We start from the raw sequence: 18325 nt of genomic DNA on the forward strand, positions 1-18325 counted from the left end.
AGCCGTATTTATATTTGACCGAGGTTTAGAGAAAAGCTGATTTGAGAAGTGGTCCAGATTACCTGTTCTGGTAGCTCCTGATTTCATCGCTGTATAACTTTTTGCCAAATCAAAGCCTTTTAAGTATTCAAACAAAAAGGAATAAAAATACATTTTACAACGTCTCTGGTCCTGTTCTCTCCAGACTGTTTGCAGCAATGTCCTGGAGGTTATTGTTTTATTTCTGGCTACGCCGGGAGAATCATTATCAGTGGGCAACCCGTGCTGTTTTTCAGTTATTGTGCGGTTGTTATACGTGAAATATAGATCTGCGGAAATAGTGTGGGGGAAGCACTGCACAATACTTAAAAATGCAACATCCTGCATATGCATGACTGACCAAACGGTTCATATATTTCCGGCGAAGCTGCCTCTGTGACTTTAACTGAGATAGGTTGTTTGGAGGAAGACACAAAATGCTGGAGTAACTCAGCAGGACGGGCAGCATCTCTGGAGAGAAAGAATGGGCAACATTTCGGGTGGAGAGAGACCCTCCTTGCTCAGTGCCACCTCCTCCCGGGACCCCAGTCAGTGCGCACACCCCAGATGATGCGTCTCCGCTTGCCTTGCGCAGGCGCAGTGGAGCGGTCCGGTCCCCGCTGACAATTGCGGCGATCGCGCGTGCGCCGGGTTCCTCCGGGATCTGGACCGTCTGTCAATCTGGACCTGGGGAAGCGATACTGAAAGCGGCAGCTGCGACCAGCTACAGCTCCCAGCTCCCCGCAATGGGTACCCGGCCCGCGGTCACCTACTCACTCGGTATCCTTTGTATTATCCTATTGATAGTCAGCATCGCACTCCTTGTTACCAAAGTCTTTCCGCACACCGTCGATAATTACGTTAAGAAGGTGAGGGTTAGAATTTGCAATTCTCTTGTGTCGGGGGAAACTCGTGTGGCATTGAACTGCGTTTTACTAATCCCATTTTCCACCTGTTTCCAACTTTTCGATATTCAAATGGTTTGCAAAATGCAGTGATTTGAAGTGGTACCGAGTGACGCACAGATTGTTTTGCCATAATACTGACATCGGGAAATTAATAATAGGGCCCGTGGCATTGCTCGAGACAACGATTGCATCTGTTTTTGTTGGGCTCTTTTCCAAACTTTTTAAAACATTACCCGCACACACTTCTACAACACAATATCCCACCCAATTAATTGTGTACAGAAATCCTGAAATGGAAAGTGCACAATGCAGAACTGATTTAAAATGTATTAATGTAAAAAATATTCTTACATTTAAGTGTTTTGTCCGTTCTTTCAGTTTGAGGGTTTAATTTTAATTTTGATAATCTTCTACTAATATGCACGCAAATAGGTAAGGGGTAAGGGATCACATTGAATGGCGGTGTTGGTTCGAAGGGCCGAATGGCCTACTCCTGTGCCTATTGTCTATTGTCATGTGATAACGTAGGATTTGGTCAATTGGAACATATAGAACTGCTGAGTCATAGTGGTCGGCTGATATGACCACCAGAAAACAATTTATATTGGTCAACATTTACGTTTTATTGCATTAGATTAGTGGTAGACTAGCGAGGAACCAAAGAGTATGAGAGTAAATTGGCTCCACGCTAAACTTTAAAAAAAAGATAATTGCATGCAAAATATATTGGTCATGTGGCACCTTGCATTCAGATGGCATTACATTGAGCAGGTTGCCATCTGAGTGGTAAGACTGTATATTGTATGAGCGAAGATCAATTAGACCAAAGTCAACTATGTACTGTAAAATCATGTGCATATGGCTAGTTTTTTTTACTGTGTATTGGGTTTTTTCCTAATAAGCAAAAGTTGGTGGGAATTATTTTAACTATAAGTTTCTCATTTTTGTTCCTGTTGGTATGGTCATGCGATTGTCATTAGTGCGTGCAGAAGGGGGAAATGAGTTTAAAGTCATTTGTGTTACATTCTACCCACGCAGAACAGCCAAGATGTTGCTTAATTACCATGGAAGAGTCGCATTATAATAGAAGAAAGTTTTTGGAAGAATTAGGATATTTTGCGTACAATATTATAATGCATTCACTGATATTTAGTATATGTACACGTGCTTGTTTGCAAAAGTGACTCAATGATTGCTTATCCTTCTCCAAAGTACTTCAAATGGTCGCCCATGTGAAGCTGTGTACTGCTTTTGTTCAGTATTCGTGTTCAGCTGTTTCACTTTAATGTTTTGGATTGATTATCTCTATAATGATATGGAAACATTTTTTAAAAATCTCACTAATGGATAAGACAGTATTTTTAATTAAGCGGAGATCCTATCAATGCTGCAAGTTTTACTAATGAGTAACAGGGCTAAATCGGTCAACAATCCAAATGTTTGGGTTTTGTCTGTCTGCATGAGGCTCTGTTCATCACCATGGCCCTAATGACTGAGTACCTGGGCTCTAATCCCACCTCGCTTTAATGGCCCGTCAGTACTTGTTATCTCAGGTTTTTCAACATTAATGTTTCCTTGAATGACATGCTGCCACACACCCAGGGATTTGAAGACTGTTTATAAAGAGAAGAAACTAGGATTGGAATGGTGGGGATGTGGGAGAAAGAGCTTTTATTTCCCTAAACCGCATGTGAAGTTGAATGATTTTTAATCAGTGGTATGAAAGATTTTGTGTATAGGGGGATTGCACATGTCGTAAGGTCAAAGTGCGTGACGCACGGAGTTACTCAAGCCATCTGGAGGACATCGCAGCTTCCGGCATATACTACCAACACATCCAACAGGTACATTCCTACCTTGAAAAAAACTGCCAAAACGCCAATTTTTGTGCTGTAAAAAATGAGGAAAAAGCTGGAGGATCTGGTGGAGGAAAAAGAACCAGAAGGGCTGCAAAGCCCGTGGGTGCAAGAAGCAGCTGGGAAGACGTCTGGCCAGCCAACGGGAGAAGGGGAAATGCGGCCGGGAAGGGAGGCAGGAGAGCAAGGCCGAGAAGCAGGGGGTCGCCAACCAGCCGGCGGGGGGAGAAGATGAGGGGAAAGGACGGGGTTGAGCGAGCTGGGAGAGGAGTAGCGGGAAGAACCCGAGCCGAGGGGCCTGGAGGTCTGCAGGGGCAGAAACAGCAAGCACTGGAGGTCTGCGACCCGCCTGAGGGCGAAGGGCCCAGGGAGGAAGAGCTCGACGGCCTTGGAGGAGGAGCGGAGTGTCGAGCCTGAAAAGGAGGAAGTGGACCGGGAAGAGCTGGTCAGAAGAAAGCTGAATTTATTAAGGGAGAGTGGGTAATTTTTGTTTTTGTAAATGTTAGATTTAAAACCTGAAATGCAAGATTTTCAAATGATCAAAAGAGCAAACCTATTGATCAATTTCTCTTCATTAAGAAGATCGATAGTAATCATATGGATGCTGATAAATCGTTCATCTGTAATATCTTTCAGGTTGTGGAACGGGTTGGACATTGAATCTTGGCACTTTTACATGTACCAATTGAGGAATCTCTCAATTTGACCAACACAGACCAATCTCTAACAGACCAACACACAACTTTAAACAAATATTGAAAAACTGGGCTTTAGAGATCAACTTAAACTTCACGTGATTCCTCATGCTTTAAAATCTGGAGCAATCATTTTCATGTTGCAGCTCGATCCATCTTTGCTCTGGGATTTGGAAGTAATAGTCAGTACTTTGGAGGGAAATAATTGCATGAAAGAAGCTTTTATTTGTCATAGATCTTTCAATACTTTTGTGAAAAACCTTTGAAGGGATTATCTGCAATGCTGAAGAAACCAGGTTTAGTCCCATTGTTTGTATGAAGTGGAGGACTAGCCATCCATCTCAGAAAATTCTGCATCTGAGGGCACAAAAATCAGAGTTAAAATTTTTGAAGTATGTCTGATGAAATAACTAACTTCAAAAAAGGTGTTATCTTGAGCAAAACAGTGCTGGAGGAACCTGGTGCATCAGGTAACACTTGTGGAGGGAAATAGATGGGACCCTTCTTGAAGTCTGTCCCCAGATGCCGTCTGACCCCTCTTACCAACCACCAAGTTCCAACAGCATTTTTTTTTTGCATTAGAAAGTGATCAATAGAACGCTAATCGGATTGACGAATGTTTTGCTCTAGCCTGGGAAAACAGTGAATGCATTGTTCTTTAGTTCAAGGTTCAATTGCATCCTGCATTAAACAGATTGCGATCCCCTGATGGTCATAGATGCTGTGTAGGTTCTGTCCTTGTTAACCACAAAGGATAGGGCCACATCCTTGCAGCAGATAACAAACAAATTGGTTGGTGCTACTGAACATTATAGGGCAAATATATTTGGCTGATGCATATATGACGTATTGGTTTGGATGATGCACTGGTTCTCCTGTGTAGCTAATTCACCACCCAAACATATGAATGCCTTAAAATGTTCTAAAAGAGTTAAGCTATTTTAATAAAGTAAAATTGTATACGTCTATGATATTCCTGATCTGTTTGCATAGTATGCAAAATTACACTTTCCACTGTACCTCGGTACATGTGATGATGATGAATGTAAATCTAAAATGGAAAAAAAGACACATTTAACAGCAGATTAACATTTTTAAATGATATATCCATATGTTCTTGCATTTCTGAAGGCGATTTAAATCTTTTTGGTTTGGCTAAAAGTCTCTGGAGGGACGAAAATGAGATGGAGTGAGATTATGCATATGTGGAGCAGCCGATAACAAGGACTGAGTGTACTGACAGCTAAAAGTTAACCTGCATCTCTAGTTAATACCCAAACCTCTGTTCGCTTGTCTTTCCCCATTGAAATCAATAGCAATTCTACAATAGAAATCATTGAAGTGGATGGGTCGTTGGCACACTGTTCCTATAACATTGTAGAATGACAGAAATCCCGGTCACCAAGAGTTAGACACCCTATATGTCGATGCTCCAAATATGAACCAAAGAATTGACCTTTGGCAGTCACCCCTGATCTTGTAGAGGTGTATAAAATCATGAGTGGAATAGATCGGGTGGAATTACAGAGTCTCTTGCCCAGAGTAGGTGAATCGAGGACCAGAGGGTATAGGTTTAAAGTGTAGGGAAAAAGATTTAATAAGAATCTGAGGGGTAAATGTTTCACATCAAGGATTGTGGGTGTATGGAACAAGCTGCCAGAGGAGGGCAGTTGAGGCAGGGATGATCACAACATTTAAGAAACAGTTAGACAGGTACATGGATAGGACAAGTTTGGAGGGATATGGACCAAACGCGGGCAGGTGGGACATGTTGGCCGGTGTGGGCAAATTGGGCCGAAGGGCCTGTTTCCACACTGTATCACTCTGTGAGGTGAGAGTGACTGCTATTGATATCATTGTAGCAATTGGCTAAATAAAACAGCAAAGAACCTTTGTAAAATGTGTAGGAAAATAACTGCAGATGCTGGTACAAATCGAAGGTATCACAAAATGCTGGAGTAACTCAGCAGGTCAGGCAGCATCTAGGAGAGAGGTGACGTTTCGGGTCGAGACCCTTCTTCAGACTTCTTTGTAAAATGTAAGCTCGAGGGGTCAAAACTACATTCAGTCACACCTTGCACAAATAGAGCTGAATATTGCGCTGTCAACAGTAAACATCCCCGCTGCAGATCAGATAATGGCAAGAAAGTTATTGATAAAGCAGGGTGGTTGGAAATTGGCCTCTTGAGATGTTGCCATAGCAGTTCCATTGGGTTGTTTTCGAGACTTTACCATCTTCACTGCTTTATCAATAACTTTCTTGCCATTATCTGATCTGCAGCGGAGATGTTTACTGTTGACAGAGCAATATTCAGCTCTATTCAGGACTCTTCAGATAATGGTGCAGCTCGTGTCTTTTTGCACTAAGGGCTGAGTGTCATTTGGCCATAGCCTGATAAAGAGAAGCTATAACCTGTGGCAAAAAAATACAGTGCTGGAGTGTTTCAGCAGGATCTCGAGAGAACATGGATAACCTATACCATGCTCTCCAGAGATGCCGCCTGACCTGCTGAGTTAGTCCAGCACTTTGTCTTTTTTTGTTAATCAGTATCTGCAGTTTTTTGAATCAAAGTTCTTGGAACGTAGCGAAGACAGACACAAAAAGCTGGAGCAACTCAGCGGTCAAGCAGCATCTCTGGAGAAATAGAATAGGTGAAGTTTTGGGTCGAGATCCTTCATACCTTGTGCTTGTAGTACAACTACTGTAGTACTTGTTACTTGTAACAGTCAGTGACGGTTCCTTAGAGGCTCAATAACCAAACTTGGCATTTAACAACAATCCATTCATGAAGTCGGCTGCATTGGCAGAGATGGGGGGGGGGGGGGTGGAATCTTCTATTTTTAGTACAATTTGGAACAAATTCTTGGCTCTCTGCCCCCATTCTCTCTCCGTGCTTGAATGGCCGGCTGTGCAATTTAACCAAGATTATACTGTTTCCAAATGTTTTATTTCATTTGAGGCATTGCCCCTGCTTGTTATCTTACCTCATTGCACAGTAATAATTCTTCATATCAGGGTTTCACCCTGAGGAATGGAGCGTAGTTTATATTTCTTTAATTAGGAAAGTCCTGTTTGTCAGGATTTTCTGCAAATGCTATTTTAAACCAGCTTTTATGTTGAACAGTCCCATTAAATAATATTTTTAACCAGAGTTTGGATAGTTATCGTTTGAAAAATAGCACTCAAGTGGCTAACTTTTATCTGCTTGTTCCTGTTGCAGGATGTACAATTGAAGAATGGGACAGCTGCCTTTGAGACTTGGGAAAATCCTCCTCCACCAGTATACATGCAATTTTACTTCTTCAACGTCACAAACCCTGATGAGGTGTTAAAAGGACAAAAGCCTTTTCTTGAAGAGAGAGGTCCTTACACTTACAGGTAGGATGGGTGAAATTCTAGAGAGATATACTGCAGTGGCTGGAATCTGGCACAAAATACAAACAGTTGGAGGAAACCAGCAGGCCAGGCAACATCTGTGATAGGGCAGACGATTGACATTTTGGATCGAGGCACAATTGCACAGCTGGCAGAGCTCCACCCAGATTGAACCCGGGTTTGATCCTGACCTCGTGTGGAGTCTATGTGGAGTTTGTACGTTCTCTGGGTGCTCCATTTCCTCCCACAGATGTGTGGGTTCGTCATTTAATTGGTCTTTTTAAATTGCCGCATGTGTCTGGGGAGTGGATGAGAAAGTGGGATGACATAGAACTAGTGTGAATGGGTGATCGATAGTTGGCATGGACTCTGTGGGCAGAAGGGTCTGATTCCATGCTTTATCTTTAAACTAAACCCTCAGGTTTCTTCCCCAAATGAAGCAACTTCATTGTGTTGATTAAACCTGGGGTAGTTTTGGAGAGATTCTGATGGTTTTTGTTTTACTATTGTATTGAATCTCACAAATAAACAAGGAATGGAAAGCTATTTGATTAATGAACCAAGTTCCTTTCTATGAGCAAAGCATTGCGTGTATTGTGGGATACAAAGTGGCAAATTTGTATTTGCACCACTAAAGTGCCAGACAATCTCCAGCAAGATTACTCTTGATTTTACAAACCTGTAAAATGTGAAGAGTTCCTGGAATTTGTAATTAAGATGTGGGTATGCACACCATTGTTTTAACGAGTAACTGGGCTCAGTAAGAATGAGTGCCCTCTAGTGGTTGGTGGTGTGGTCAGTTTCAGTGCTGTATGCCTTTTGATTGTTGGTGCATGGGAAACAGTTTGACACAGAACAAATGGGGGATTACGTGAGGGTGGGGGGGAATATTGGGGGTTGGTACTTGGACTTGCAAAATGAAAGCTTTGAATTTTAATTTTATATTTTCATGTTATAATAATCATCCTGGTTAAATCTTAAATGCTGCTTGTTTTTCCCCTCAATGGGAACAACTTGTGTGTAAAGTTAAAAAAAATGCCAAGTATACTTTGAAAATGTCTGCAGTCACTTTGAACTTCTCCCCATCTGTCCCTTTTCCGCGCCCCCTCCCCACAACTCTATAACTCTAATGCCCACCACGGAAGGTGTCCTGCAGATCTTTTCACAACAACTCGGACTTCTTATCTTTGTTGCTGCTAGGGGAGTTAATACTGGAAAATACATACAGGCAAGAACTGGATAGTTAGGAAAATTATCTTTTGTGGTATGCAGCAACTTAAATGACTTTAGTTAGATTCTTCAATGTAGAAAAATAGAAATTTGTCAACAAATGTGATAAAAAGTGGACCGTTGATATCCTACACCTCTCTGCATCTTTCTTCTTAAAGATCTCTTCCTAAAACCTATATAATTGATATTGCTGTAGCCATCTGCCTCATGTTTCTTTAAGGGCTCAAGGTTAAAATTTGTCAACAAATCTGTAAAGTACTTTGAAATATGTTGCTGGATTTAAAAACTTGATTCTCTTTCTTAATTCAGCTCATTCTGTTTTGTTTCTCTATCTGGAATAGGAATATGAGCAATGAGATATGATTTTTTTACATTGAATATTTCAGTAGGAATGGATGATTTGGGCTGTAGTACAAAAACAAGTGTCTGATTTCCTGCCAACTTGACAATGCAGACATTTTTGTTTGTTTTGTTTGAAGCCGTTTATTCTGAAACAAAAGATCTGCTTAAATCACATGGTTTTTATCAGCAAGCTAAACATTTTTAATGGTAACTAGACCAAGTGGACCCGTTGGGCCCATTCCTCGTAGAGGGGGGACAGGGAAGGGGAGAGGGTGTCATCACTGAGTGAGCCCTATTCCTCCCTCCCCCTCTCCTGACCCCCACCTCCCTCCCTCCCCCACCCCCCTCCCTCCCCCACCCCCACTTTCCCCTCCCAACCCCCACTCTCACCTGCCCCCCACTGTCCCCCTTTCCCCCACCCCCACTGTTCTCATCCCCCCCCTGCCCCCACCCCCTCCTCCCCGACCTCCTCCCCCATCCCCACTCTCCCCCTCCTCCTCTTTAGAGTGCCTCTAAAATGGACATGCAGGCTATTCACTTTGGGGGGGGGAAAGCTGGTGGTCGGTTAGTAATCACAGGGTCAATGATACCTAATTCCTGTAAATATATATTTTAAAATGCCTTGATGAATACTGCAACTTTTAAATAAATTCTGTACCTATTCAACATGGCATGCCTAAGAATAAGTTCAAGATTCCATTCGGGTTCTCCATTTAGAATGGGATTCTGTCACATGGGGAAATTTGATTTGAGACAAGTCCTCTACTTTCCAGCCCACTCCCAATCACCAAGTATAATTAAACCAAAAGGCTGCATCCCATACCATATCACCTGACTTTTCATTTGATTTCCGATGACTCATTTGAAGTTGTCTTATTTATTGTTAATCTTATCATGGCTTTGTCCGACTCATTCCTGACTACCTCCAGATCAGAATCCTGTTTGAAGCAGTTGCTCTGCCTCCCACCACGCCATCATTAATTAGGAAGCAGGTTTAACCTCTTTGCTCTGTTCGGCAGGGTATTTGGGGCAATGGCAGTTCTCCTACTGATGCCCTCGTTGAGGTTTGGCTAATATCATATCATAATAATCATACTTTATTAGCCAAGTATGTTTTGCAACATACGAGGAATTTGATTTGCTAGAAAGTCATACCAATAAAAAGCAACAAAACACACAAATACATTTTAACATAAACATCCACCACAGTGACTCCTCCACATTCCTCATTGTGATGGAAGCCAAACAAAAAGTCAATCTCTTCCCTTTGTTCTCCTGCGGTCGGGGGCCTCGAGCCTTCTGTTGATGGGGCGATCTTGGCTCCCGTAGCTGGCGGTCAGGCCCTCAGCGTTGGGGCGATCAAGCTCCCACTTCGGGGAGGATCTCAGCTTGCCCATGCTGGGCGATCGGACCCCGGGTCGGGACTAGTCAAACCTTCTGTGACTTTGGAGCTTCCCGACATCAGTCTCTACCCGAGACTGCGAGCTCCTCGATGGTGACATCCACAGGCCGCGGTTGGAGCGTCGATCCCAAGGGATCGCAGGCTCCAAGGGTAGTTCTGCGGTGGGGCTCAAAGTCAGTCTTGAGCAAGGCTGCCAGCTCCATGATGTTAGGCCGCAGAGCGACCGGAGATACGATCCGGAAAATAACTGAGTGTCCAGCAAGGTAAGAGATTGAATAATATTTCCCCCGACCTCCCTCCCCACCACAACATAAAACAAACCAGAGAACATTAACACATACTTTACAAACATACTAAAAATAACAAAAAATGACAGGCAGACCGTTGGCGAGGCTGCCATCGCTGACGACGCCACCCGATGTAATATACCATCAACTATGGATATGTGATGACATTTGACTGGCTTTGAAAATGTCTTAAGTTAGAAAGTTGCTCAGGGCATCTGGGTTGAGATTTATAGAGTTTGCAGCAGTGAAATGGGTTCCCCAGCCCACCACAACTATGGTGACCTTTATTGGCCCATCTACACTAATCTTATTTGCCTGCATTAGTTCTGTATCCTTCCTTGCCTCTAAGATTATAAGTGATGGGGATTAAATTAGGCAATTTGGCCCATCAAGTCTACTCTGTCATTCAATCAAGGTTGATCTATCTCTCCCTCCTAAACCCATTCTCCTGCCTTCTCCCCATAACCTCTGACACCCGTACTAATGAAGAATCTATCTATCTCTGCCTTAAATATATCCACTGACTTTGCCTCCACAGCCTTCTGTGGCAAAGAATTCCACGGATTTACCGCCCACTGACTAAAGAAATTCCTCCTCATCTTCTTAAAGGAACATTATGTAATTCTGAGGCTCTGACCTCTAGTCCTGGATTCTCCCACTCGTGGAAACATCCTCTCCACATCCACTCTATCCAAGTCTTTCACTATTCTGTAAATTTCAATGAGGTGCCCCCTCATTCTCTCTCTCCAGTGAATACAGGCCCAGTGTCATCAAACGTTCATCACATGTTAACCTACTCATTTCTGGGTTCATTCTTGTAAACCTCCTTTGGACCCTCTCCAGAGCCAGCACATCCTCAGATATGGTGCCCAAAATTGCTCACAATACTCCAAGTGCGGCCTGACCAACGCCTTATAGAGCCTCAGCATAACATCCCTGTTTTTTGTATGTAAGCCCTCTCAAAATAAACGCCAAGTGTCAGTTTAAATGCCCCTGAGATAGAGTAATTGTATCTGATTCTACTACCCTCATAACATGTTCCAGCCACCAGTCTCTTTGAGGATAAACAAACTTATCCCTCCTACCTTTTTAAATCTGTATCTCTCACCTTGCAGCCTATTGCCTCATGCTCATGATTGCATCATAAATTCTGCAATAAAAAGATTGTGCTTTGTTACTATGTGCACAAAATTGTTTGTGGGCACCTGAACAAACATACAAGATGTCGATGTAGTGCTTCATGTAATGAGACACAGACCACTTCAGTGCCCGGCACCCCTCTCTCAATCGTTATCATCGCAAAGGATTAACTAACCAAGGATCTTCGTGGACAAATCAAATTTTTTTTGCATTCTAAAATTCTAAATGAAATTTTAGGTGAAATCGTCATTTATCGTGTCCAGAAATTGTAAGAGGCAGCAAATGAGTCTTCCTTTTTTTCCCCTCTCCTCTTCCTGGGATTTCGTGGCTGCGGGAATTATTACCCATCAGGTACCTACGTGGTATTTACGACATCTAGTTTTTATGTGCTTTGGTAGTTGTCCATTGAGTGTACTTTGAATCAATTTGTTCCCTAGTTAATAATCAGTATTGGTATAATCTTTCAGGGAGTATAAACCTAAAGAAAATGTGGTGTTTATGGATGATGGGAAGATTGTATCTGCTGTGACCCCAAAGACTTACGTGTTTGTTCCTGAGCTATCAACAGGAGATCCTGAAAGTGACTTGATTCGGACAGTGAATATTCCAGTTGTGGTGAGTTGCCAACTCTTAAACTTTAAAAAAAATTAAAAAAATCAACCTGCATTGTAAGGTCAGATTTAAGAATTGCTTTAAAGAAAATACTTTGCAGGTGGACTTTGGAAACAATCTGCAGGTTCGGTGCCTTTGTGTCAGACCTCCTACATCACCATTGGACTTGGCACAAATGTCTTTAACAGAGGCTGCTACTGCCCCCTTAGTTTTATACCAGTAGAGGCTGGAGTGTGTGATATTTAAATGAATGTCAACCTTTATTGAAAAGGTGCTTTGAGGCTCTAAAGGAAATAACCTAGAGAATCATTTCCTAAGGAACTAATTGGAAATAACCTAGAGAAAGCTGCCATATTTTGTTGATTGTCTGGGTTTTGCCAACACAATAGCACAGTATCTGGAGTGCATTCCAACTATGCCCACTGACTCAAAAAATCCAGATCAGGACTGGTCTTAAAAGTAACAAACTAAGGCTAAGGCTCTGCCCTGAGCGTAGGGTGGCCCTCCTTTATGAATACAATTACTTTTTCCCTTTTTATTTCACCTGGAATGCTTGTGGTCAGTCTGAAATGAGAATGGGTATGGTGAGATTCGGCTTTGGCAAAGCCCATTTAAAAACCGCTGCATTGTTATGCCAAATGCATATATATATATATATATATATATATATATATAACATTGAACTATGAGATTGGTATTCCTTTCGGTTCTGCTAAAATAGCCATGTTGGGTCTGTCCTACAAATGGGAACGGTGTACAATTGAACGGCACTTCTGAAGAGCGCTTGGTTGGGCAAAAGGAAGAGACTTAATGGGTCTTAACTTTTGTTCTCCCTTCCTTGAAGCTGTGAAATGCAATCTTCTGCCCGAGTCCTTATCAGCACAAGATGCAGGTCATTAGGGAAGATGTTTCCAATGGGTCAGATTGTACAGTTTTTCGGCTTGTTGTTCCTTTGGAGAACAGCTAGTAAAGCAGTATGTGGTGAGTTGATCCTGACATTGAGTGCCTGCCCATTGCAATGTAGAAACCAGCTGCAAGTTGGGTACCATACATTGAACCTCCTGCACCACTATTGAACGTGAGTGACACCAACGTCCTGAATGGAGGTGCTTATGGTCTCTTGGCCTTAATAGCTGAACTGTGTGGCATTTAAATGGGGTTTCCAACCTTGATTGAAAAGTTGCTTTGTGTTTTCACTTTTAAATTAACTTCGAGTAGTTGTTTTAAGTACGCTTGTTGTATTTAAATTTTTAGTAAATTCTGAATAGTTTTAAAATACATATACCAATGAATACGGAACACCCAGGGGATCTCTCTGGAGGTGAAACCTCAGTAACTACTGCCCGAGACATAATTGCACTCATGCTGGATGGCTGTGGTAGCCCAGAGCTCTTTGAAACCGTGTGCCAGTGAAAACATGGGCAGGTGTGGAGTGGATCAAGCTGAGTTCAAACTATGTATTTTTCCAGTATATACATGGAGAATTATGTCTAAATCTACATCTGAATGTTGGAAACTTTCACCATGATTAGAGCTTGCGTTGATCTAGATGTGTTTTTTTTCAATAGACTGTCATCAATATGGCCAAATATTCCAGTTATAAAATTTTACTGGCAGAAGCTCTGTTAACGTTTGAATCAGAGGGTCTATTTACAACACGGACGGTACACGAGTTGCTTTGGGGCTACAAGGATCCAGTACTTGCAACCATTCATAAGTTCATGAGTGATGTGGATGAATACTTTGGACTCTACTATAAGGTAAGTCATTCTAGCCCTTGGCTTTGTTGAGGGGTGGCAGTAGATACGCTTTTAAAAAAACAGGAGTAAAGCAACATATTGAAAAGGAAATATTGGGAAGTATTCAAATTCAGTTCTACAGAAAGATTCAAGTTGACATTGGCCATCTTTCCTTTTGGGTGCCATTAATGGTCACTTTATTTTGGCCCCTGTTTGTATTGCCCATTAGTCCCTGAAAATCCATAACGGCACCAAATCTGGTATTCCCTACATTTTTGTTTGAAGTCTCCGATCACATTTTGAATAGGTACAGAATTGTTGATCCCCAAATGCTAATAGAGAGGCTGCAGTGAGACTTGTAGGAACGCTCTAGATTCATGAGAAGCTGGAATATAGAACTGAAACAACTATGGTGGAATACAAACAGGTTTACAAAGCAAATTAATTACTTTCGCTGACAGTTAATGTGGCGCAGTGAGGGGAGGGTGGGGAAGAGAGGTAGAGTGGTGTGGTGACGGGTGAATTTATATTTTCCTTCTTGAACATCAATGTGAATTCAAAGGGTGCCAGTAAGGATACTTAAACGCAGACTTTTTAAGCAAATAAAAATTGATTTGTGCCAGTTTTTCCATGGCTAGTGCATGTTCCAAACCAAGAGCCTTTGTGGTCTGTAACTTCCTTCACTTCACATACCCTTTATTGGTATTTCAGTAAGGGAGTTTTCACATAGGAAGAAATTAAATGACTAGAGCAACACTCAGAGGGTCTGACAGGGAGCTCAGAATATTTATGTATTTAAATAATTTCTGATGCGTTGCCTTTAGATGAATGGAACGGATGATGGCGATTATCTTTTTCTCACGGGAAAAATGAACTATACAGATTTTACGCAAATCCTAGAATGGAAGGGTAACAAGTAAGTTTTTATTTCAATATTTAATTGGAAACTAGGTGTTTCCCAAAAAACAAATGTGCATTTCTGAAACTTTTAACAGCAAATGAATCAACCAGTTTAATATTCAGCATCACCAATTGATGGAATCACGCATACACTTGTTGCTTTTCAATTATGTCGAGACTTTGTGGTTTTTGTTCCTTTTGTGCGTTCTTTTGTTGCTGCTGTAATTCTGATCTTTTTCTTCTCTTGTTTCCTTGCCATGATTCGCCCAAAACTAGGTCATTAGATTGGTGGACAACCGATGCATGTAATATGATAAACGGTACTGATGGTACTTCCTTCCATCCATTAATATCCAAAAATGAAATGCTCCATTTCTTTTCTTCAGACCTTTGCCGGTAAGAATGAATTTTGTTTATTGTACTCTTATCAAATGTTGATTGCTACACATCAGTTGCTTTGGGTTGATAGTTAATTTTAAAGCAGCAATAACTTCACAGAATGTTTTTTAATGTAGGAAAATGTCCTGGAGAACATAGAAGTGTAGAACAGTACAACACAGGAGCAGGCTCTTCAGCCCGCAATGTGAAAACCATGGTGCCAAATTAAACTAATCCCATCTGCCTGCAAATGGGCTGTATGAATTAGTCTGTTCTCTGCATGTTTATGTATCTCTCTAACTGCCTCTTAAATGTTGGAATCCTATCTGCTTCTAATACCTAACCTGGCAGAAGGTTCCAGGCACCACATTCTGCATATTGGGAGGGGGGGAGCCTTCCTCACAAATCTCCTTTTCAACTTTCTCCTCCTCACCTTAAAACTATTCCATCGAGAGTGATACATACAGTGTGGAAACAGGCCCTTCGACCCAACTTGCTCACGCCGGCCACAAAGTCCCAGCTACACTAGTCCCACTTGCCTGCGCTTGGTCCATATCCCTCCAAACCTATCCTATCCATGTACCTGTCTAACTGTTTCTTAAACGATGAGATAGTCCCCGCCTCAACTTCTTCCTCTGGCAGTTTGTTCCATACACCCACCACCCTTTGTGTGAAAAAGTTACCCCTCGGATTCCTATTAAATCTTTTCCCCTTTACCTTGAACCTATGTCCTCTGGTCCTTGATTCCCCTACTCTGGGCAAGAGACTCTGTGCATCTACCCAATCTATTTCTCTCATGATTTTGTACACTAGAATTTGATATTTCCACCCCGGGAAGATATTTAGAAAGAATCTGATTTTCTTCCTTATCCATGCCTCTGAAATGAAATGTCTTTGAGTATGTTATGATTTGCCTGCAATTTTGCATCATTGCCAATCCATCAGTTGAATTATTCTTGTGTCTTACATTTAAGATCCTTTTAGAAATTACGTAACAATTTTAGCTGAATGTTCTGTTAGACAATAGACAATAGACAATAGGTGCAGGAGTAGGCCATTCAGCCCTTCGAGCCAGCACCGCCATTCAATGCGATCATGGCTGATCACTCTCAATCAATACCCCGTTCCTGCCTTCTCCCCATACCCCCTCACTCCGCTATCCTTAAGAGCTCTATCCAGCTCTCTCTTGAAAGCATCCAACGAACTGGCCTCCACTGCCTTCTGAGGCAGAGAATTCCACACCTTCACTACTCTCTGACTGAAAAAGTCTGTATTCCTTGGAACTTGGAAGGCGGTGAATCACTAAAATTCTGTCCTGTAGGGTAGTGGAAGCTAGATCATTAGATGCATTTAAGGTAAAGATATCTACTTGAAAGATTGAGGGACATGGAGAACTGGTGCTTAAGAGGAGTTGCAGTCAGCATAGATCAGCCATGATCATGTTTGAGATTTGCATTTGGAGATCTCGGTCTTCATTTTAAAAATTATAACAATGGCAACATGTCATGGGGTGCTACTGAGTTTTAATATTGCACGGTAAGCTGATGTCACTTCAAAGTATCTCATATGGTTCTGAAAACTAACTTTATGTCTAACTTTGGAATGTCCTTGTAATAATTATTTCAGAATTCCATATTAAAATATTGGTTTAAAATTAATTTTACCACATTCCATTTACATGCCCCACTCAGTTTAGCGAAATAAATAAATAAATCCGTTTTGCTCTCCGAATTCTTTAATTGATCGGCTGGTCAATCGCTCAGGCTCCCAAGAATGACTGCTGCAGCCAATTGAAGCCTTGTTAGTAGGTTTAAGGTTAGCAATGACTGCCATCTCTTTGCTATTAACTGGAATACTTGGGCCAGTGTCTGCTTTTAATGGTCTTTTCATTTTGGAATCAGATCTCTCTATGGTACTTTTGAGCAGGAGCTCGCTGTCAAAAGGATACCAGCCTATCGATTCGTGCTCCCAAGTGAAGTTTTTGCCAATGCATCTGAGAACCCTGCAAATTCTGGATTCTGTGTTCCAGCCGATGACTGCCTGGGAACGGGTTTACTGAATGTGAGCATATGCAGGCAAGGTTAGTGGCTCACTCACCATTCACAAATTTAGACCTACAACGGGCTTTAACATTTTACTGGTTTTGTAGAATTTTAGACTTTTTTTCAGTGCTAATGTCGTCACAATGCACAATACAAGGTTTCAATCTTGAATCAGAGCCCATTGTCTTCAGGGCAAAAGTGATCCCCTACCCTGCTGTATAGCTGGACTGCCTGCAGAGGCTCAAGGTTCCAGACTCTGAAAAAGTCCTTTAAATCTTCTAGCTGGATGTACAAGCAAACAGTCTCTCCCGGGTCAACTTCCTTGGAATTAATGTCCTAATTATACTTGGGTGGCTAAGTCAGGCTGCTAATGTCATGCTCATCGCATGGCTCCCAAAACGGGCATACTGTTCTTCTTGGGGGAAAGGCATTTATCAGGTAGACCAATTTAAAAAAGATTTTAAAAGGATGTTTTCAAAGCCTTGGAAAAAGTGAAATCTTCCCACCAAATCCTGTGGAATTCTGGCCCATGACCATTCAAAATGGGAAGAATCGCTTGGAATGGTTCCAGAAATCTTGCCTTCCCTTGGAGCGTAGAAAAGCTCAGTATAACAGCCAAATGATTTCCCAAGCTGTCTACCTTCCTCACTTGTAGAAAAGTCTGCCAAATCCATATTGGCCTCACCAGCCTTCTGAGAGGCCACAGAACTGGAGTGGAAACAATTTGTCCTCAACAGCCAGGCAGAAGTAGTTGTTCCTGGGTAACTTTTTTTTGTATCCATGCCATATAAATATATGCAAAGGGTTGTTTCGTCATCTTTGTATGGTACAACAACCTCTTCCTTTACTTGAAGGTAAAGTGTCCTTCCACAAGTAAAGCAACAGAAATTTTATACTGGAATGTATATGTGCACAGTATTTTATCCTGTCTACAAAATACACTCCCCTATCAATTTGAAGAAGAGTCTTGAGCCGAAACGTCCACTCCCCTGACATCAGTCTGAAGAAGGGTCTCGACCCTAAACATCACCCATTCCTTTCTCTCCAGATATGCTGAGTTACTCCAGCATTTTGTGTCTACCTTCGATTTAAACCAGCATCTGCAGTTCTTTCCTACACAAATACACTTCCTTGTCAGGACTCAATTGTTTTTTTTCTCCTTTGCACAGGTGCTCCTATTATTCTATCTTCTCCACATTTTTACCAGGCAGATCCAAAATATATTGATGATATTGAAGGAATGCATCCAAATAAAATCAACCATGAAACTTATTTGGACATAAATCCTGTAAGTATAGTCTTTATTTTAAAAAACTTGAGTAAAGCATGGGTCTATGCGCAGTATCTAGTGTAGCTAGAATGATGGCATTGTATGAAGCAAATAGTGTATAATTAATAAA

General features: G+C 41.8%; 1 protein-coding gene across 1 annotated transcript in view; it reads left to right on the plus strand.

Annotated features, from left to right (window-relative positions):
- Window positions 1–641: 641 nt before the first annotated feature.
- Window positions 642–18325, plus strand: part of LOC144594849 (lysosome membrane protein 2-like) — a 32291-nt gene continuing 14607 nt past the window's right edge. Inside the window, exons 1-8 of the mRNA XM_078401763.1 lie at window positions 642–887; window positions 6699–6856; window positions 11722–11869; window positions 13435–13626; window positions 14430–14521; window positions 14782–14901; window positions 16785–16963; window positions 18095–18213. Of these exons, the coding sequence (XP_078257889.1) occupies window positions 765–887; window positions 6699–6856; window positions 11722–11869; window positions 13435–13626; window positions 14430–14521; window positions 14782–14901; window positions 16785–16963; window positions 18095–18213 (1131 nt within the window). The 5' untranslated portion in view covers window positions 642–764. The remainder of the gene's footprint in view (window positions 888–6698; window positions 6857–11721; window positions 11870–13434; window positions 13627–14429; window positions 14522–14781; window positions 14902–16784; window positions 16964–18094; window positions 18214–18325) is intronic.

The sequence above is a fragment of the Rhinoraja longicauda genome, chromosome 1 (assembly GCF_053455715.1).
Source record: "Rhinoraja longicauda isolate Sanriku21f chromosome 1, sRhiLon1.1, whole genome shotgun sequence".
Classification (NCBI taxonomy): Eukaryota; Metazoa; Chordata; class Chondrichthyes; order Rajiformes; family Arhynchobatidae; genus Rhinoraja; species Rhinoraja longicauda.